Source organism: Equus quagga, chromosome 1 (genome assembly GCF_021613505.1).
Source record: "Equus quagga isolate Etosha38 chromosome 1, UCLA_HA_Equagga_1.0, whole genome shotgun sequence".
Taxonomy (NCBI): Eukaryota; Metazoa; Chordata; class Mammalia; order Perissodactyla; family Equidae; genus Equus; species Equus quagga.
In genome coordinates, this window is record NC_060267.1 from 105,821,751 (window position 1) to 105,843,798 (window position 22,048).

The following is a 22,048-nucleotide window of genomic DNA, read 5'->3' on the forward strand; positions in this document are numbered from 1 at the left end:
GACAGGGCAGTTTTAACTTTATTGAGGTTCTTTGTAATTAAAATGCTTCGCAGTAGAGACCACAGCCTGCAGGGGGAGCAGCCTCCCAAATGGTTCCTGCCCCATGACCTAGAGATTGAAGTAGAATTTGATTTATTCCATTTCTCCTTCAGTCTCGGTGGCTAAGGGGTGATGGATGGAAGTGGAGAGAATGACCAAAAAGAGGCAAGGATGAGGCTTGGTCTTAAAATAAAAACCCCGAAGGACCTCACTTCAACCAACTTAAGTTTGTTTTATAGCTGTTGATCACCCAGTTCCAGCCAACTAGGAATAAAATAGTTTTTCCGCCTCAGCTGATGGCCAACAGGAGGGGTTTTCCAGAACTTGGCCCTAGGTTGCACTAGTTGCCAACAGCACAGCTGCCAAAATCACCAAAGATTTCAGAACAGCTCCTCTACCCTCACTCCACCCAACGGGAGGCCCAGGTGTCACCCCAGAGCAGTCCATCAAGCAGGCTTCATTTACGCTTCTTCTCCTGTGTGCTGGTGAACCAAGAGTCTAGGAGCTTCTTGCTGTAGTATAACTGCCAGGCATGCACTTGGACTGCCAGCACCAACACCAGGTACATCACAGAGACAGCAGAAAAACCAAAGAGGAAGCGGTAGGCCTTGCCATGGCGGTACAGCTGTTGTGCGGCAGGGAACATCTCCATGCTGCCATAAATGAGGGGAGCGATGGAAAAGAGCCCCATGCTGATCATGGAGAGCACCAAGTAGCTAATGTTGTTACGGGGGAAGGAGAGGAGGCCCAAGAGAGAGGGCACAACGCTCAGCAAATACGGGTACTCCCACTGATAGGGCATGGCCACCTGATCATGTGACAACAGCCTCAGGTGTCCCACGCTCATCTTGGCAACCAGCAGCAGCCATATGACCAGATGCACGTAGATCAGCTTCTTGATTTCAAACTTGAGGGTCACACTGTGGGGCAGAGCAGAGGGAGAAGTACCTTTCATTCAAAATTTTCTGACCACCAACTATATGCCAGGCAACTACACTGGACAATGGGATACAAACGTGAATACGACACAGCCCCTGCCTGGAGGCTGGGCACAAGGAACAGAGGAAGAAAATATAATTAGAAAACAGATTGGAAAAGCTCTAGTAAATATGTGTCGCAAAATACATGGATCACAGGAAGGAGTCATCAATTCTGCGGATGGGATGTCTGAGAAAGCTACCCAGAGGAGGGTGATATTTGAGCTAGGCTCTGAGGGGTGGGTGGAGACGGGCATTCTAAGCAGAGGTAACAGTATGCAGGCAAAAAGGCAAAAGCACTCGTGTTCCAGGAAAGCAAGCGGGTGAGTGTGGCAGGAATACATGGTAGGGGGACGGGAGCAGTGGGATATGAAGCTGTAAAGAGTAAGAAAGTGTCTGTTTAAAGGCAGAAGAGTATCTCAGAGCTGTGTTTAGAAAAATGACTTTGCCCCATAGGAGTCCAGCCTCGTGGAAACAGGCACTGGCAGCCAGGAAATAAGCTCAGGCTGCTCACACTTCTCCAGCTACAGATTTGTCATCTAAAGGATGCATGTGTTTCTCTTATTCTTCCAATTCTCAGGTCCCGAATGGATCCTCTTCACACCCCGAGGGCAGAGTTCCTGCTCTGGACAGGCATGACAACTCTTGCTTGGGTTGTGAGGTCCCCTTAGGCAGGGATCTAAGGATAAAAATGAAGTGAGGGTCCAAAGGGCTTGTCATTCTTTAAAACTCTGGAGAGAAAGATGTGAAAAACATTCTGGGAGAGTCCAATGGATTTAAGGAAGGAAAATCTTTTTAATTTTTACTTTAAAAATATTCATTATAGAAAGCGTGGAACGGCAGGTAGGAGAAAAATGAGTCGCCTCTCGACTTCCAGCTCCATGAAGGCAGGGACCAGTTTTGTTTGTTAACAAACTTTTTTATTGAAGGTAAAACGTGCATACAAAGACCAGGTCTGCTTTTGCTCATTATCGTATCCTCAGGGCCTAGCACAATGCGTGATGGGTAGCAGCTCAGTAAATATCTGTTGAGCGAATAAATGAATGCAGAAATACCCCTTACGTGGGGGTGGTCATAAAATTCACTCTAGGTAGGGAAAGGCTGGACTTTAGGGTCCAAAATATAAATGTAACAGCTACCACGTACCGGGCAGACTCCTATTCTGTGCTCGATCTTACGCTACGTCCTCTACACAAATTTTTAGCTCACTCATTCTTCATCAAAACCTAAAAGGTGGATTACGTTTCCCTTTGCAGATGAGGAAACCGGGGCTCAACCAGCAATGAGGCTCCCGAGGGCCAGCATCGCCGCGACTCCGGAGCCGGGCAGGGCCGGACCCCTCGGGGCACCGGGCGGGTCAAAGAGTGGAGCGCACGGGGGCGACCCGGCTTCCCAGGGATGGGCACAGGCCCCGGGCCGCCACGGGAGGAGGGGACTCGGCATATGCGGGGCCCGGCTGGGGAGGGAGCGCGCGAGGCCGGGCCGGCGTCGCTCTCCGAGCCCCCCAGGCTCCGGCCGAGGACGCCTCAGTGCTCCTCGCCTCGAGTCATACCTCATCTGGTAGTGCATGGCGACGCGCTCCCGATGCTGAAAGTCGCTGCCGTCGGTGCCGGCCGCTCGCGGGCCCGCCCTAGATGCCATTGTCCCCGCCCAGAACCCCGCAGCCCCTCTCGCAGACCCCCCGAAGCTACTACCGCGCCAAACTGCCCCCAACCCCGTTCGCGCCGCCTCAGTTCCGCCAACCTCCCAGCCGCGCGGTTCTGCGACAACTTCCGGCCTCTCTGTCTCGGGAGGACCGACTCTGTGGTCGCGCACGCGCACTTGCGCGCTCTCCTGCTTTTGGCCCCACCTTGTCCCGCCTCTCCCGCTTTGGAGTGTGGGAGAAATTAATCCGCGGCGGTGGCGTCTTTTTGCCGTCTGTGCGGGACCGATTCTCTGGAGCGCTTTCACTTTCTTTAACTCTAATACGCGTTTAAAATGCTGCTGTGCCCAATTGACAGATGGAGAAACTGATGCTTGGAAGGGTCCTGTGATTTTCCCAAGAGCACACATCATTCACACAGTCTCGAGGTTTGTCCCCATGGATTGCTTAATCATTGCAAAGAGAAAACGGTAACTTTACAGTGAAGTCTGGTGCGCATCCCCTTAAAGTAATTAACGTTAACTTGACCACTAAGAAGACCAACTTGACACTTCTTGCATGCTGATGCACTGAGGACACAGCATCACTTATGTGATATTCCTGCCAAAGATGCTTAACCTGAATCTAATCATGAACAGAGGACAAACTTGAATTGAGAGACATTCTAGTGTCCACCCAGTCCACCCCATTCCACCCAACCAGGGAAACACTTTTTAAAATGTTGTATATATTTTCAGAGTATCTTTAAGCACATACAAGCAGATGTTATGTTAATTTCCTTTTTTTGAAATACAGAGGGTAGTGTATTATACACAATTAAAGACTTTGCTTCTTGTTTTAACTTACAATATATCTTGTTGGTTTTCCCCAGATCAATACATAAAGAGCATCCTCACTTATATTTTTGTAGCTTCCTAGTGCTAGTCCATTATGTGAATATAACATAATTCATTTCACCTGCCCCTCCTGTAGGACTTTTGGATCATTTCTACTATTTTGCTATTACAAACGTAGCTTCAGTGGGTAACCTTGTACAGATACCATCTCACTCATGGGCAAGTAGATCTATAGTCTAGACTCCCAGGAGTGGTATTGCTGGATCAAAAAATAGATAGTATTTAGGAGAGAATTAAGCTCTGGGCTTCCTGTTATTTGCCCACTACCATCCATTTCTGGTGGCTGTCTTCTCATAGATTTTTGGATAAAATCAGAATTTGTAATATGCTTTCTGTGGTTAATAGGCATGGGCAATTTTTTTAAATATACAACTTTATGTACTTGAAGATTTTGCTAAACCTACTAATAATTATAGATATTTTTGCTTACAAAAAAAAAAAAAAAAACATGGGAAAAACTTCTTTGACATTGGTCTTGGCACTGATTTTATGGGTAGGACACCGAAAGCACAAGCAACAAGAGTAAAAATAAATAGGTGGAATTAGATGAAACTAAAAAGCTTCTGCACAGCAAAAGAAACAATCAACAACATGAAAAGGCAACTCCTTTTAAAAAGGAGAAAATATTTGCAAACCACATATCTGATAAGGGGTTAATATCCAAAATATACAAGGAACTGATACAACTCAATAGCAAAGAAACAAATAATCTGATTAGAAATGGCTAAAGGACCTGAATGGACATTTTTCCAAAGATATTCAAATGACCAACAGGTACATGAAAAGGTCCTCAACATCACTAATCAGCAGGGAAATGCAAATCAAAACCACAATGAGATATCACCTCACATCTGTTAGAATGGTTGTTATCAAAAAGATAACAGCAAGTATTGGTGAGGATGTGGAGGAAAGGGAATCCTTGTGCACGTTAGCGGAAATGTAAATTGGTTCAGCCACTATGGAAAACAATATGGAAGTTCCTCAAAAAATTAAAAATAGAACTACCATGTAATCAATTCCTTTCCAGGGTGTATATCTGAAGGAAATGAAATCACTATTTCAAAGAGATCTGCACCCCTATATCTACAGCAGCATTACTTACAATAGTCAAAACATGAAAAAGACCTAAATGTCTATTGATGGATGAATAAAGAAAATGTGATATATATATACACACATATACATATATACACACACAATGGAATATTATTCAACCATAAAAATGACGGAAATCTTGCCATTTGTGACAATAGGGATGAACCTTGATGGCATTATGTTAGCAAAAGAAGTCAGAGAATAACGAATACTATATAATCTCACTTATATGTGGAATCTAAAAAAATGAAACTCATAAAAACAGAACAGATTGGTGGTTGTCGGGGGTGAGGAATGGGAGAAACGAATGAAGGTGGTTGCAGGGTACAAACGTCCAGTTATAAGATGAATAAGTTCTGGGGATGTAATGTACAACATGGTGACTATAGTGACAATACTGTATTGCATATTTGAAAGTTACTTAGAGAGTAGATTTGTAACTACTCTCTAATTAATCTACTTAGAGAGTAGATTTGTCCCCTCAAATTGTAACTATGTGAGGTGATGGACATGTTAAATAACCTTATTGTGGTAATCATTTTGCAATACATATATAAATTCACTACATTCTACACCCTAAATTTATGCAATGTTATATGTCAGTTACATCTCAATAAAGCTGGAAAAAAAAATAGATAGTATTTGTAATTTTGATAGATGTGGCCAAATTGCCTTCCACAGGGGTTATCTCAATTACCTTCTCACCAGCAGTGTGTGGCTGTGTCCGACTCCCTGTTTACTCACAGCTTTGCCAACGTTTGCTAGTTTGGTGGGTGAAGATTGGCATCTTAGTGTAGTTTAAGATGCATTTCTATTTCTATAAGCGAGATTAAGCATCTTTTCCCATGTTTAGGGGTCGTTTGTATTTCATTTCCCTGACCTATGTTCATATTCTTTGCTCATTTTTCTACTGTGTTGTTTGTCTTAATTTATATGCAGATAGAGAAGGAGAAAGGGAATGGCAGACAGAGACAGAGACCGAGAGGAGATTGGCTCCTGTCTATGATATTAGTTGAGGTGTACTCTTCCTATTTATTGTATGTCTTTTGACTTTGCTCATGGTATTACAAATTTAACACACAGAATATTTTTTTATGTAGTTAAATGTGTAATATTTTCTTTTTTTGGCTTCTCAATTTTGAATCACAGCTAGAGTCCTTCTCCACTCTAAGGTGTCTCAAATGATTTTTTTTTTTTTTGAGGAAGATTAGCCCTGAGCTAACATCTGCCACCAATCCTCCTCTTTTTGCTGAGGAAGACTGGCCCTGAGCTAACATCTGTGCCCATCTTCCTCTACTTTCTATGTGGGATGCCTACCACAGCATGGCTTGACAAGTGGTGCCATGTCCGCACCCGGGATCCGAACTGGCAGACCCGGGGCCACCAAAGTGGAACATGCGCACTTAACCACTGAACCACCAGGCCGGCCCTCAAATGATTTTTATGCACTTCAGAGTTTGAGAACCGTACTCAGACATCTGCGTCTCCCACTGGAATGTGAACTCCCTAAAGAGAGGGACAAGAAAGGAGTCACCTGTGTCCCCAGCAACCCAATAATGCCTGGCGGAATGTAAAAGCTCAAGAAATGCTTGTTGAATAAATAAGTTCCAACTGAGCCCGAAGGATCCTCTTCTCCTAAGCACCATGAGAATCCTCAGGCTCGCTGAGCCGTCCTCCACCCAGGCCTATGCCCTCCAGCTTTAGCTTGTGGTTGGTTACCTTTGTCTTTTCTGTGTCTGCTTTTCATGCTGCACGGGAGTTCCTCAGGGCCAGGCTGCCTCTGAGTCATCCATTGGCCTATCATGGGTCAGCAAGCACACGTTGGACATTCAGTAAATGTTTAAGGAGTGAATGTCCAAGGGAGGGGCCCCAACCCTTTCCCCAGAACTTCCTCCCTAAAGTATTTGTTTGTACTTTTCTTCTGGCTCTTGCACTGCCTTAAAGTTTAGCAATTTGTGCTCCTATTTCCTCACTCTGCTCATTCCCTTCTCAAATCCTTTGCCCTGATGTTTCCTTTGCCTTGAATGTTCCCCCCAGGACTTCAAAAGACTGGCTTCCAGTCCCAGGCAGAATGCTATAGACTGAATGTTCATGTCCCCCTAAAAATTCATATGTTGAAACCCCAATGTGATGGTATTTGGAGGTGGGGTTTTTAGGAGGTGGGATTCGTGTCCTTATAAAAGAGACCCCTTGCCCCTTCCACCATGTGAGGACACAGAGAGAAGATGGGTGTCTATGAACCAGGAAGCAGACCCCCACCACACACCAAAGCTACCAGTGCCTTGATCTTGGACTTGCCAGGCTCCAGGCTCCAGGCTCTATGGTTTTCTCTTAGAGCAGCCCAAACAGACTAAGACGCTCCAGGACTTCAAAAGACTGGCTTCTCACCGGTCAGGGTGTAGCCGAAAGCTCACCTCCTCTCAGCCCACAGGTCAATCCAGCTCTCCAGCCGTTTGCTGTTATATGACCTTGTTTTGTTTTCTTCCCAGAACATCATTATCTGAAATTACTTTGTTTATTTGCATATTTGTTCATAGTCTCAGTTCCCCACTACCCCAGGAATCTCAGCCTCCTGAAGTGTGGGCCAAGGCTGTCTTGTTTCCTGCTGTATTCTTGGCCCCTGGGAGAGCTGACACACAGTAAGTGCCTAATAAGTATTTGCTGAATGAATGAGTAATGGTTGCCTGGAAGCTCCTCCAGGAAAGGAGTTAGATCTTAATGATGATAATAATAATAACTATTTATTGAGCCTGAAGGATGCACTAAGCTCTATAGCAAGTACATTTCATGATTATCTCATTTAATCTTCATGATAACCCAGTGGGATGGGAGCTGTTTTTAATCCCCATTCGTCAGATCCAAGTGAGGTTTAGAAGAGTTACATCATGCAGCAAGTGCTGGACTGCTGGTTTTCAAAGTGGAGTCCCTAAGTAGCCTCAGCTTTAGTATCACCTAGGAATCTGTTAGAAACACTCTTTCTTAGGGCCCACCCCAGACTGAGACTCTTGAGTGAGGCCCTACAATCTGATTTTTTTTTTGTGTGTGAGGAAGATTGGCCCTGAGCTAACATCTGTGCCAGTCTTCCTCCATTTTGTGTATTGGACCCTGCCACAGCATGGCTTGATGAGCAGTGGGTGGGTCCACGCTGGGATCCCAACCCTTGAAGCCCAGACCCCTGAATCGGAGTACAGGAACCTAACTATTCTGCCACCCGGCTGGCCCCTGCACTCTGATTTTTAACAAGCCCTCCCAGTCATTCTGATACATTAGTGTGAAAAATCCTGTGCTAAAAGAAAAACGAATTCTTCTTTAAAAAACAGCTTTGTTGAGATATAATTCACATACCACACAATTCTCCCACTCAAGTGTACAGCTCAATGGTTTATAGTATATTTACAGGGTTGTAACCATCACCAAAATAGACTGTGATTGGGTTAATAGATTAGAGCATTTTTGTCTCCCCTAAAAGAAACCCTGTGCCCATTAGCAGTCACTCCCATTCTCCTCCCACTCCCCAGCCCCAGCTCTAAGCAACCGCTAGTTTATTTTCCGTCTTTATAATTTTGCCTATTCTGGACATTTCATACAAGTGGAATCATACAAACATGTATGTGATCTTTTGTGACTGGCTTCTTTCACTTTGCATGATGTTCTCAAAGTTCATCCATGTAGTAGCATATATCCCTTTTATTGACAAATAATATTCCATTTATGGATTACCACATTTTTTATCCATTCATCAGTTGATGAACATTTGGGTTGTTTCTATATTTTGGCTATTATGAATAATGCTACGACCTTTTGTGTGGACATATGTTTTCATTTCTCGTGGAGATATATATACATATATCTATGAGTAGAATTGCTCAGTCTTAAATCTGACACTCTTAACCACTATACCTTTCAGCTAGTCTTGGTCTGTGCTATTATTAAATGATTATATTATCAATAACACCAATATTCACTTCTATATTGTCTCTGTTGCAAAGCCCTTTTATTATCGTGAATCCTCACCTCAATCCTTTAACACAGGACTCGTCATCCCTGTTATACAGGTGAGAGACACTGGGGTCACAGAGGTTAGACAACTTGTCTGCATTCAAACAGTGAACATGGGGTGGAGCTGGACCACAACTACATCTGCCTGTTTTCTGTGCCCTCTGTCCCTGATAGCACATCCTGGGCCGTACCCTGTCCCAGAGCTTTCGAAACGTGCCTCCTCCCCTCCTTTCAGGCTTTTTCTGGAAGTGAGGCTGGCTTGAAATCCCAAAGGCCATGCCCCGCTCTCGCTGTGCATGCTCTTTTCCCCAGATGGGGCTGGAGGCCGGAGGAGGGGCTTCCCTGGGAGCTGGAAATAAAATGGAGGGAGGGCTGGGCTGAGCAGGCAGGATCATAAGGAGGTTAGGAGCCTGTGAGGGGGAGGTAAGGAGTTTTTTGTTGTGGGGATTTTTTTGGCTCCTGGAGAGAGGATGAGGCAGGCATTGGCCGAGTTTTGCTCCAGATAGGGAGTGAGGAGTGGGGTTGAAGCAGGCAGGCTTGAGCAGTGCTAAGTGAGGGAGGGGCTTTCACAGATAGGGCTGGGCTGGGGAGTCCCTCAGGTTGTTAGGAGGGGAGAGTGGTTTTACCTGCCTGGAGAGGGGGCTTTTGTTCCATGACCGCTCCTTGAGCCCCTTGCTCTGTGCCCGGCTGCTCTGTGCTGGGAATAGGGAGAACATCTCAGGGCGAGGCGCCCAGGGATTGGGGCCTAAGGCAGAAACAGACAGCCAGGCGCACTTGGATAGGAAGTAGGAAGGACAGGATGAAGGGGAAATTCTGTGAGCCGTCTAAGAAGGCTTCCCAAAAAGTGGAAAGCAGTAAAACTGGGGCCTGGAGACTGCTGGCGTTTCCCCCGGGCCAGGGGAAGGCGTTGAAGGTGAAGGTAGCTGCCTGCGCAAAGGCCTGGAGCTTGCAGGAGCTGAGCCTAGAGGGTTAGGAGAGAAAGTGGCCGATGAGCGCAGGGCTGTCGGCTAGAGCTGTGCTGTCCAGTGTGCTTGCCAGTAGCCATAAGCCATAGTGGCTATTTAAATTAGTTAACATAAAGCAAAATTAAAAATCCAACTCAGTTGTTCTAGCCGCATTTCAAGTGCTCAGTAGCCACATGGGGCGAGTAACTCCGGTACTGGAGAGAACAGATATAGGATGTCTCCATCATCGCAGAAAGGCCCTTTGGTCAGTGGGAAGCCTCAGGAGGGGTATGGGTGGCTCAAGGACCCACAGGACAGGGCAGGCTTGGACTGGGCTGTGTGGTTTGTGAGCCTGGCCTGTGAGGTCTCCGGACGACAGGTGAGGGAAGGGTCCCCAGCAGTGTGAGGTGGTATGACTCACTTCCTGCCAGCATAAAGTGGACTCTGCTCCCAGGGATGGGAACTAACCAGGCAGGGCCTCCTCAGTCCTGACTTGGGATCCCTGGCCAGTGTGACCAGACCAGGGTCAGAGAAACATGGAGTGAGTAGTCCTGGGGAGGGAGGAGCAGCTGCTGAGAGGGGCGGAGCCTGGGCACTGAGGGGTCTCCAGCTTGGTCCCAGCTGGTGTGCACAGGGTTGGACAGAAGAAGGGCTGCGGAAAGTGTGTGTGAGCTGAGAGGGGCAACCAGACCGGAGGCTTGCTGGGTGCGGGAGGGTTTGACTTGTGTCAAACGACGAGAGAGAGGGGACCCTCCCATCCCACCCCAGACAGCTGTTTCTGCTTCCTTCCCAGGTCCAGCTGACGAGGATGGAATATGCCATGAAGTCTCTCAGCCTTCTCTACCCCAAGTCCCTCTCCAGGTGAGGAAAGCCAAGGGCAGAAGGAAAGGGAGCTGCTTGTGGGCTGTCGGGCTGACCTTCTCAAACTTCAATGGGCACATAAGTCACCTCGGCATCTTGTTAAAATGTGGAGGCTCCTCCAGGAGGTCTGGAGTGGGACGTGAGATTTTGCACTTCTGACAAGTCCTCAGGTGGTGTTAATGATGGTACCCACTCCACCAACATGACACGTTGAGTAGAAAGAGATCGACACTGTGCTTGATGCTTTTGTTCTTGATCTCCTTTAAACCTCACCGCAGCTTTGGGAAATGGAGATTATTATACCAAATTAATAGATGGGGAAACTGAGGCACAGAGTGGACACTCTCAATCACCTAGCAAATGGGTAGTGGAGCCAGGATTAAAACTTGAGTCTGTCTGACTCCAAAACCCAGGCTTCCTCCACTCCTTTGTTTCTACACTGGGTATGTCAGAATTCAAAACCACCTTACATTGACCTCAGCTTCGCCACGTCGTCTCACTCTGCAGGTGAGAACAGTGAGGCCGAGAGAGGAAAGCAGTAACTGGGGAAATGTGGGGTGGGTCTCCTATCACCTTGCTACTCCTCGTGGTCAGTGTCAACCAGGGAGTCAACATCACTTGGGAACTTATTAGACATATAGGATCTCAGACCCCTCAGACCTACTGAATCAGAATCCGCATTTTAACAGTATCCCCAGGGGGCTTACATGCCCGCTACAGTTTGAGATGCACTGATCTAGCAGGCCTTTGAGTAAGACTACCTGGAGCAGGCTTGGTGGGTGGTAAGGGAGGAGGAATATGATGAGCTCAGCCTAGAGGGATGGGGGAGTGAGTTACCCCACAGAGGGCTGGAGGGAGCAGACAGCTCATTCTGATGCTCCAAACTGCCCCCAGGTGTACGGCAGTGAGCACCTCGGTGGTGACCCAGCAGCTGTTGTCCGAGCCCAGCCCAGCCGCCCCCAGTACTCGGCCCTACAGAGTAAGCACCGCTGACCGGAGTGTGAGGAAGGGTATCATGGCGCACAGTCTCGAGGACCTCCTCCACAAGGTGAGGGACGGGCCCGCCCTCAGCAAGCCCAACCACTGGAGACTTGGCCGAGAACTGGCCCTGCCGGCTGCCTCTGTCCTCCAGGTCACAAGCTGGGAGTTCAGCAGGGGTGGAGTTCATGGCTTGGATGGTGAAAAGATTTCTTTTCTCATGCCAGCTCTGTTGGGGTGGTAGCGCTTGGCTGGAGTGCTGTCCAATGGATTAGTGATTTCTGTCTGGTGACAGGGGAAGGGCAGTATATTGGCATCCTATACTAACAACAGGTCAGTGGTATTTTCAGAGCATATTTTTCTCACTGAAAGGACCCTTAGGTTCCCTTTTCCAGTAGTTCTTAAACTTGTAGAAGTGCGTGGGGAAGTTGGGGAAATGGGCAAGATTTTAGAGATTTCTTCCCCACCTCCTCCCTTCAGCCAGGGCCGTTTTCCTCCGGTCGGTCTCCTACGCTGGCCTTCCATGTAAGGCTTTGTTAGTAGCTATGGAAGGCTTTCTTCAAACTATTGATCAGGTAAGCTTCCAGAGCAGGAGACCAAGGACACACAGCTCTTGTGGATGTTGGTAACAGCAGGCAAGAATGATACTCTTCCCCGTTTCCGTGCTCCCTCTGCACTTGTTGGGGGTAACTCCTCCCACTGCCCCTCCTACAGCCTCATCTAATCTGGCTGAGTCTTACTCGTGTGGTTCACTGCCCCATTAGTTTACCAGCTCCAGGAGGTGGGACCCCTGCTCATCTGTAAGCCCAAGTGCCTGGTACAGATCAAATGTTTGCATTAGGTTTCCAGTTATTGGAGGAAACATAGAAATCATCGCTGACCTAACCCTTTACTCCTGGTTCCGCCCCATTTCTCTGAATTAGGTCTGTTCTTCTCCCGGGAACCAATTTCCCATCCCTTGTGAGGCTTCTGGCTGTGCCTGACTACATTTCTTGTGCCTTGAATCAAAAGGGCTCTTTCAGGGGCCGGCCCATTGGCATAGTGGTTAGGTTCGTGCCTGGGGTTTGCTGGTTTGGATCCAGGGCGCGGACCTAGCACTGCTCATCAAGCCATGCTATGGCAGCATTCCACATATTACAATTAGGATATGCGACTATGCTGTGGGGCTTTGGAGAGGAAAAAAAAAGAGGAAGATTGGCAAAGGTGTTAGCTCAGGGCCAATCTTCCTCACCAAAAATAAAAAAAGAGAGAAGAAGAAGAAGAAGAAGAAGAAAGAAAGAAAGAAAAAGAAAAAAGAAAAAAAAAGGGCTCTTTCACACTCGAGTCTAGACTGAGTACTGCTTTTTACCCTGAGGTCTGGGGACCACCTCCTGCATCAAAATGGCCTTGTTATGCTTGGCTTCCCAGACTTAACCCCCTGAGACTGATTAGGTCATGAGTGAGGCCCAGGAATTGAATTGTCATTTTTAGCAGATTCTTCAGAAGATTCTCGTAGCCACTGAGTCTGGGAACTCCTAGTCAGTGTCCTAACTCCAGTGGATGCGGGAGGAACAGCTGTGAGGGTCCATCTTTCCCAGACGGAATACAGCCAGAAGTGAATCTTGCCGATAGAACAGGAGGACGTGAGCCTATCTAGACTGCTTTTCCAAGTTTGGTAACAGAAAGAAAGGAGTAGAGAGAGCAAGGGGGAGAGCGTGAGGTGATGTGGTTGGCAGGGGATCAGAGTACGAAGTTCTGCATTGGCTACGGCAGGGAACAATTGGGTTTCATTTTAAAAGATAACAGTAAGCCATTGGAGGCTTTTTTAAAAACTAGTTTTGAAACAATCTCAAACTAATAAAAGTTGCAAGAACAGCACAAGCCTTCCTGAGTCACTTGAGGGGGGAAGTTGCCAACCTGATGCCTATCATTCCTGGATACTTCAGTGGTCTTTCCTGCAAGCGAGGATATTCTCCTATATAATTACAACACGACCATCAAAACTGGGAAACATACAGTGTTACATGACGATTTAATCCTGAGACTCTGTTCAAGTGTTTCCAATTTTCCCCATAACGTCCTTTATGGCAAAAGGATCCAGGTCAGGGGCCAGCCCCGTGGCCGAGTGGTTAAGCTTGCACACTCCCATTCGGTGGCCCGGGGTTTCACTAGTTCGGATCCTGGGCACAGACAGACATGGCACCGCTCGTCGGGCCATGCTGGGGTGGCAGCCCACATAACACAACCAGAGGCGCTCACAACTACAATATACAACTATGTACTGGGGGGCTTTGGGGAGAAGAAGAAGAGGAAAAAACATTGGCCACAGTTGTTAGCTCAGGCACCAATCTTTAAAAAAAAAAATGGATCCAGGTCAGGACCAAATGTTCTATTTAATTGTGCGTCTCTCTAGTCTCCTTCAGTCTAAAACAGTTCATCAATTTTCCTTGACTTTAATGGCCTTGGCTCTTTTGAAAATTATAAACCAGTTATTTTGTTTATCGTCCCTCAGTTTGCAATTGTCTATTTCCTTGACTCACGTTGTGTATCTGGCAGGAATCTGATCAAAATAGGTTGTCACTGCAAAATTGCATACAGTTTTGATTTGTCACGTTACTGTTTAACTTTGTTTGAATAAGGAGGTGCAGTCAGGCTTCCCTGTGTAAAGTTATTTTTCCCTTTGTGTTTATTTTCCAGGGAGGTACTTTGTAATAAGTAAATATGTCATTCTGTATCTTACTTTCAATTTATTCGTTTACGTATATTGAAAGCGACCCAAATATTCCTATTTTAATAGGATATAAGGATGGTAACAGATTATTTGCTGACGCTCACATTGTCCCAGACTTGGCCAGTGGGACTGCCTTCAGGCCGGCCTCTGTGGCCTTTTGCCATGTCCCCATGATTCTCTGAGTGCTTCCTGACTTTGGGGCACAACCAGGTACTGTAGGCTCGTCTTGTGCTTTTCCTGCCCTGGCCCTTGAGTTGGCCGTTTTTCCTAAGGAGGTCCACTTCATTTTAATGGAGAATGCTATTCAGAAGTCAAGGTCTGAGAGCTAGGTATGTTCATTGCTATTGGTGTGTTGCTCATCTCAGGGCTTTATTGAAGGATTTTAAGCAGGAAAATATGTTCTCTAGTGAATCCAAGCAAAAAAGTAAAATGAGAATTCTACTATTCCAAGATAACTATTGATGTGGTCGTGAATGTCCTAAATAATCTATCCTTGTATATAACTTACTTAAATGGGATTATGTAGTTTATAGCCTGAACTTTTATTCTATGACATGTCATGGGTCTCTTTCAATTTTATTTATTTATTTATTAAATAACCTCACTGTTTTGTTTTGTTTTTAAAGATTTTATTTTTTCCTTTTTCTCCCCAAAGCCCCCCGGTACATAGTTGTATATTCTTCATTGTGGGTCCTTCTAGTTGTGGCATGTGGGACGCTGCCTCAGCGTGGTCTGATGAGCAGTGCCATGTCCGCGCCCAGGATTGGAACCAACGAAACACTGGGCCACCTGCAGCGGAGAGCGCGAACTTAACCACTCGGCCACGGGGCCAGCCCCTCTCTTTCCATTTTAATCAGTATTGTATAAAGTTCTGTAAACGCACACTATGGACCATGTTCTCTGCCAGGTGACTTATAGCATTTCTTATAATCATGACCTTGAGGTAGTTACTGCTATTCCCATTATCTGCAGGCAGAGGCCATCTCTATTCACTGGGATTTAAACCCAGGCTGTCATCTCATACACTTTTGCATTTACTCATTGTGAGGACTCTAAGACTGTACTTGCCTCAACTTTATAGATGATGAAACTAGTTCAGAGAAATGAGATAACCTGCTTAAATTCAGAATAATGGAGCAGGGGAGCTAGCATTCAAACCTAGATCTGTTTAGCTCTAGAGTTGCACTATCCAATGTAGTAGCTACTAGTTAAATGTGGTTACTGAACTCTCGAAGTATGTCTAGTTGAAATTGAGATGTGCTTAAGTATAAAGTACATGTAGGATTTTGAAGACTTTATATAAAAAAAGTAAAATCTCATGAATTTTACCTTGACAATAAGTTGAAATCATATTTTAGATTGAATTAAATATAAGCAATTTCACCTGTTTTTATTTTAATGTGACTATTAGAAAATTTAAAATTACATTATGTGTGCTAAAGAGCATCTATGAAAAACTCACAGCTAACATCATACTTAATGGTGAAATTCTGAAAGCTTTTCCCCTAAGATTAGGGATGAGATAAGGATATCTGCTCTTGCCACTTCTATTCGACATTGTACTGGAGGTTCTAGCCAGGGTGATTAGGCAAGAAATAAAATAAAAGGCATCCTGATTGGAAAGGAAGAAGTAAAACTGTCTCTATGTGCAGATGACATGGTTTTGTTCAGAGAAAACCCTAAGGAATACACACGCACATACATCCCCCCACATACAATTAGAGCTTATTGGCAAATTCAGCAAGGTTTCAAGATATAAGATCAATAGACAAAAATCAATTGTATTTCTGTACACTGGCCATGTACAATCTGAAAATGAAATTAAAACAATTCCATTTATAATAGCATCGATAAGAATAAAATATTTAATAATAAATATAACAAAAATGTAAGATTTATAGATTGAAAATTAACATTGTTGAAATAAATTAGATTGACGACCTAGATAACGGAAAGACAAATGTGCTCAGGGATTGGAAGACTTATTAATGTTAGGATGGTAATACTCCCCAACTTGATCTGCAGTTGCAATGCGATCCCCATCAAAATCCCGGCTACTCTTTATGTCGATATTGACAAGATGATCCTAAAGTTTGTATAGAAATACAATAGACTCAGAATAGCGATCACAATCTTGAAAAAAGACAAAGTTGGAGGACTCACGTTTCCTGATTTCAAAACTTACTACAAAACTACAGTAATCAAGACTCTGTGGTATTGACATAAGGATAGACACCCTGTATTAGTTTGCTAGGGCTAAAATAACAAAGCACTGCAGACTGGTACTTAAACAACAGAAATGTATTTTCTCTCAAATCTGGAGGCCAAAAGTCTAAGATCAACATGTTGCCAAGTGGTTTTTTCTGAGGCCTCTCTCCTTGGCTTGTAGATGGCCATCTTCATGTTCACGTGGTCTTCCCACTGTGTCTCTGTGTCCTAATCTCCCCTTCTTGTAAGGACACCAGTCTTATTGGATTAGGGCTCACCCTAATGAGCTCATTTTAACTTAATTACCTCTTTAATGACCTGATCTCCAAATACAGTCACATTCTGAGGTACTGGGGTTTGGGACTTCAACATACTCATTTTGAGGGGATAGAATTCAGCCCATAACACAAGTGAATCAATGGGACAGAATTGAAAGTCAAGAAATAAACCCAAGTATCTATGATCAATTGATTTTTGACAGGCTGCCAAGACTATTCGATGGAGAAAGAATACTTTTTTCAACAAATGGTGCTGGGACAATGGGATATCCATAGGCAAAAGAACAAAGTTGGATCCCTACCTCACATGTACAAAATTAAGTCAAATGGATCAAAGAGTAAATGTAGAGCTAAAACTATGAAACTTTTAGGAGAAAACATAGATATAAGTCTTCGTGACCTTGGTTTCTTACATATGGCACCAAAGCACAAGCAACCAAAGGAAAAAAAAGGGACTTTATCAATATTAAAAACTTTGTGCAGCAATAGACACTAGCTAAAAATGAAAAGTCAACCCACAGAATGGGAGAAAATATTTGTAAATCACATTCTAATAAGAGTAAGTACCAACAATATATAAAGAACTCATAACTCAACAATAAAAAGACAACTCAATTAAAAATGGACAAGGGATTTGAGTAGACATTTCTCTAAAGAAGATATACGAATGGCTGATAACACATGAAAAGATGTTCAACGTCATTAGTCATTAGGGAAATGCGAGTTGAAATCACTTCATATCCACTAGAATGGCTAAAATAAAAGACAAACAATAACCAGCACTGATGAGAATGTGGAGAAACTGGAATCTTCATATGTTGCTGGTGGGAACAGAAAGCAATACAGCGGCTTTGGAGAACAGTTTGGACATTCCTCAAAAGGGTAAACATGGAGTTAACTGTATGACTGAGCAATTTCACTCCTAGTTAGATACGCAGGAAAACTGAAAATATATGTTCACCCAGAAACTTGTACGTGAATGTTCGTAACAGCATTATTCATGATACTCAAAAAATGGAAACAACTCCAATGTCTATCTATTGATGAATGGGTTAAAACTGCGGTTCATCTATATAATAGAATATTATTCAGCCATAAAAAGGAATGAATCATGCTACAACATGGATGAATCTTGCAAACATACTAAGTAAAAGAAGCCAGTCTAAAATGACCACATATTGTGTGATTCCATTTATATGAAATGTCCAGAATAGGCAAATTCATAGCAGAGTAGAGGTTGCCATGGATTTGGGAATGGGGCGTGACTACTAATGGGTACTGGGTTTCTTTTAGGGTGATGAAAATGTTCTGGAATTAGATAGTAGTGGTAGTTGTACAGCTTCGTGAATATTCTAAAAAACACTGAATTGTATAGTTTAAAGGGGTGAATTTTATAGCATGTGAATTATATATCAATTATTTATCTAATTAAAGAATTGCATATGTGACTCCTATTATATTTTTATTGGACAGCACTGTTCTAGAATATTAACCATGAAGCCAGGTACCAAGAGGTACCGTAATGGGACAGTCTTTGGATGGTGATCCCACAGCAAGAGCCTTGCTTCCAGTCCCATCCCATAGATCCCAGCCCACCTGCTCTTTCCTTGGCAGCTGAGGTGGTGGGATGTGAGTCTTCCCCATACCAGTTCTGTGGCTGCAGGGGGATGGCAGAAGCATCACTGCCCTTATCCTCCAGGTCCGGGACACCCTGACGCTGGCAGACAAGCCCTTCTCCCTGGTGCTAGAGGAAGATGGCACAACTGTAGAGACAGAAGAGTATTTCCAAGCCCTGGCGGACAACACAGTGTTCATGGTCCTCCAGAAGGGGCAGAAATGGCAGCCCCCGTCAGAGCAGGTGAGGTCCCACCTGTGGGGAGAGCACATTGGGAGTCTGGGAGAAGTCCTTGAGGAGTGCCAAACACCTGCTTGTCTTGATGCAGGGCACTAGGTACCAACTCTCTCTCTCCCATAAACCTGCCAAGAAGATCGACGTGGCCTGCATAACCTTCGACCTGTACAAGCTGAACCCACAGGACTTTATTGGTTGCCTGAACGTGAAGGCGACTCTCTACGGCACATACTCCCTTTCCTATGATCTGCACTGCTACGGGGCCAAGCGCATCGTGAAGTGAGTGAATTGGGATTAGCTGGGGACAGGGTGGGTACCAGCAATGGGAGAGCCCCTGTCTTGCTCACATGGACCTCAGCCTTCTAGGGCCTGGGACTGGTGTTGATGCTGACAAAGCATGACAGTTAGATTGGTCTAGAACGTTATGACTGAACTTCAGCTTACACTAGTGGATGCCAAAGGGGTGCACATACTCCTCCTGGTGGAACCGGGATACACTTAGTTTTTCTAATTACCTTCCACTATAACAGCTAATTTTTTTCCACCTAAAATAGTAAGTTTTCCTAAGTAGTCTTCTAATCGACTTTTAAAAAGCAAACATGTATCAAAGATTTTATTGAACTCGTTAATTAATGAGAGAACCAGTAAGAGGTTGCAGTCAGTTCAAAGGAGAATTCAAAAATCCCACCCATATATAAGTCCATCGAGAGTGCTGAGATAAATCTATAGACACAAAAGTGGATTTTTCCAAGGGAGCAGGAAGGATGAAATCATTGTCCTTCCACTGGACAGAATTAATTTGCGTGTCTATGACAATAGTCATTTGTATTGTCTAGTGAACTTTTTTTTTAACTTTCTACTTTACTTTTGAAAGTATAATCAAGCATGAGAATATGTTAAATCCTGAGACAAGTACTGTTATGGTAGTTTTCCCCCAATTCAGCTGCTCCAGTGGGACTCTAGAGAATTCTCACCCCTTTAGATGGATGAAGCCACTGAGGCAGGGGCATCCAGCCAGCCCAAGCCACAAAGCTAGTGAGCAGCCGAGCATGGTGTCTCACCAGTTTCTTCTGGCAGATCCTACTCCTCCTCATTTAGTGTTTCCTGAGCACCCAGTGTGTGCCTGGCCTATGCTCTAAGCTAAAGATAGAGAGATAAGCGATCAGAACAAGCTCCAAGAGGGCAAGAATTTCTCTTGCCTCCAGTACCTTGACTAATGCTGGCACATAGCAATAGTTCAAACAATTGTAGGACCAAGGGAGACACGGGTGATACTCGTTCTCAGGGGGCGTCTGAGAAATCCTGCTCAGGGTCCCCAGAGTTCTGCCGGAATGTGTGTAGCTACAGCATATTAGACCTTCTTGGCTTTCTGAGTTTGTTCTCTGAATACCCAACCTGCATATGAGGGACCTGAGGCTGCAGGGTTCTGCTTGCCAGAGACGACACTCAGTGGCAGGCTTGAGCCTCATGGTGTGGCTAGAGGTTCCATTTTCCTGCTGTACCATGTCATGCCCTTCTTGGTCTGGGCTTGCTGCCAGCAGTTTGCAGATTTCAAAATCTAGAGCAAGAAGTTTCAGCCTTTAAACTCAGTCCATTTAGGGGAAATAGGACTCTCAGACCTAAACACAATAGACATACTGGTATCAAAAAAAGGACAGCAAGCTGGAATCAGGGTAGTGAGTGAGTGGTGTTAGCTAGGTGTTTTTTGTTTTTTTTTTTTTAATTGTGGTAAAATACACATAACGTAAAATTTACCATTTTAACCACTTTTAAGTGTACAATTCGGCGACATTAACTACATTCACAATGTTGTGCAACCGTCGCCACTATCCATTTCCAGAATGTTTTCATCTTCCCAAAATGAAACTCTGTACCCATTAAACACTAACGCTCCACCCCATCCAGCGCCTGGTAACCTCTGTTCTGCTTTCTGTCTCTGTGAATCTGACTGTTCTCGTTACTTCATACACGTGGCATCATGGAATATTTATCCTTTTGTATCTGGCTTATTTCACTTAGCATAATGTTTTCAAGGTTCATCCATGTTATAGCGTGTCTCAGAATTTCGTTCCTATTTATGGATGGACAGCCGGTTTTAAGGCTCAGGTCTCTAACTTGAGAAATGGGTATACTTCTCGGGTATAGCCTTTAAAATTTTGAAGTATTTTCTTGTGTAGATGTTTATAGTTCTAATTATCTTTCTGACGCCCTCCATGTCAACCATAATGTAAGTTCCTCTATTGAATGGAGGTTAACAGAGGACTAAAGGGTTAGTACCAGCCATGAAGTTTTTATTTTTGTTTTGTTCCCCCCAGGACTAGATACCCCTAGAGACCCTCACCAATCTCTTTTAAACAGATTTGGATAAGAGCTTGGTTAAAGTAGTCAAGCCTCCAACAAGCTATTCTTGATGTTTCTCCTGCTCTTCTCCACATCAGGTCCCATGTTAAGTGATTTATATTATTTCAACCTCCTAGCCCTGTGAGGATCAAAATGGTGGGATCCCATTTTACAGATGAGGAAGCAGAAGCTCAGATCTATAGCAGTTTGCCAAGGTTCACACAGCTAATGAGACCGGATGGGAATGCAGGCCTGTCGGACACAAGCTCTGCTCTCAGTACATTGTAACACCAGGCATGGAGATCTTCACATCCAGCACTCTGAAAATTAGCTAGACTGCAAATGACTTAGACAGGCCTTGGAGTCCAGAACAGAGGTCATGAAGGGCAGAGCCATATTGTGTAGATCAATCTGGCAGGTCCATGGCAGTATCACAAAAATAAAAGGCCTCATGAAATGAGCCTGAATTTTGCACGAGAAAATCAGGAGGTTACGGACATCTCGATTAAGGTACAATTGCAGGTAATGCATGTAGACCTGTTCCCGTTTGCCGAGGGAAGGCAGCGTCTGTTCCTGTTTGCACCTCGCTCTACAGTTTATGAGATGATGAAGGGAGCATGGGGGAGGAGGCATTTTGGGGGATGCATGCCGGGGTTTTCTTCCTGTTTTGACGCTAGTCCCTTCTCATTCCACCCAGGGAAGCTCTTCGCTGGGCCCTCTTCAGCATGCAGGCCACAGGCCACATGCTGCTCGGCACCTCCTGTTACATGCAGCAGCTCCTGGATGCCCCAGAGGGAGGACAGCCCCCCAAGGACAAGGCCCCAGCCCTCATCCCGGCCTGTCTGAAGATAATGCAATGAAGGCCCAAGTCCTTGGAGGCCTTCCCCAGCCAAATCTAGCCTGTGGACCACGTGCTCAGCTGGTAGCACTCGCAAGCCAGCGGCTAGAAAACTTCTTACCTCCCCACCCCCCCCTCACCCCCGCAAGGCCATGAATGAGGAAGCAAGGGAGAACTGAAGATTCCTGGTCTGGCCCAGCTTCTTCCTGCCCAAGGGAGCTTAGCTGACCAAGACTGGGCACCAGCAGGCGAGGCGCGCAGTCGGCCCCTCCGCTACCTGTCTGCACGTGCTCTGCTTTCATCACACGCCCTGCCTCCTTGCCCCCACCCCTAACACTCCTGAGTGAATCGTCAAGCCACTAGGGTATGACATTAGAGAGTTTGCAATGAA

General features: G+C 45.1%; 2 protein-coding genes across 2 annotated transcripts; one reads left to right on the forward strand and one right to left on the reverse strand.

The window, feature by feature from the left end:
- Positions 1–2,749, reverse strand: JAGN1 (jagunal homolog 1). The gene is made up of 2 exons (XM_046654897.1): positions 2,569–2,749; positions 1–959 (listed from the first exon to the last, which is right to left on the reverse strand). Exons 1-2 carry the CDS (start codon positions 2,655–2,657, stop codon positions 497–499), a joined length of 552 nt encoding a protein of 183 aa, XP_046510853.1. The 5' UTR covers positions 2,658–2,749; the 3' UTR covers positions 1–496.
- A 6,247-nt stretch (positions 2,750–8,996) lies between these two features.
- Positions 8,997–22,048, forward strand: CIDEC (cell death inducing DFFA like effector c). The gene is made up of 6 exons (XM_046683458.1): positions 8,997–9,071; positions 10,386–10,453; positions 11,348–11,501; positions 18,327–18,485; positions 18,571–18,758; positions 21,517–22,048. The coding sequence occupies exons 2-6, from the start codon at positions 10,401–10,403 to the stop codon at positions 21,677–21,679; spliced, it is 717 nt and encodes a 238-aa protein (XP_046539414.1). The 5' UTR covers positions 8,997–9,071; positions 10,386–10,400; the 3' UTR covers positions 21,680–22,048.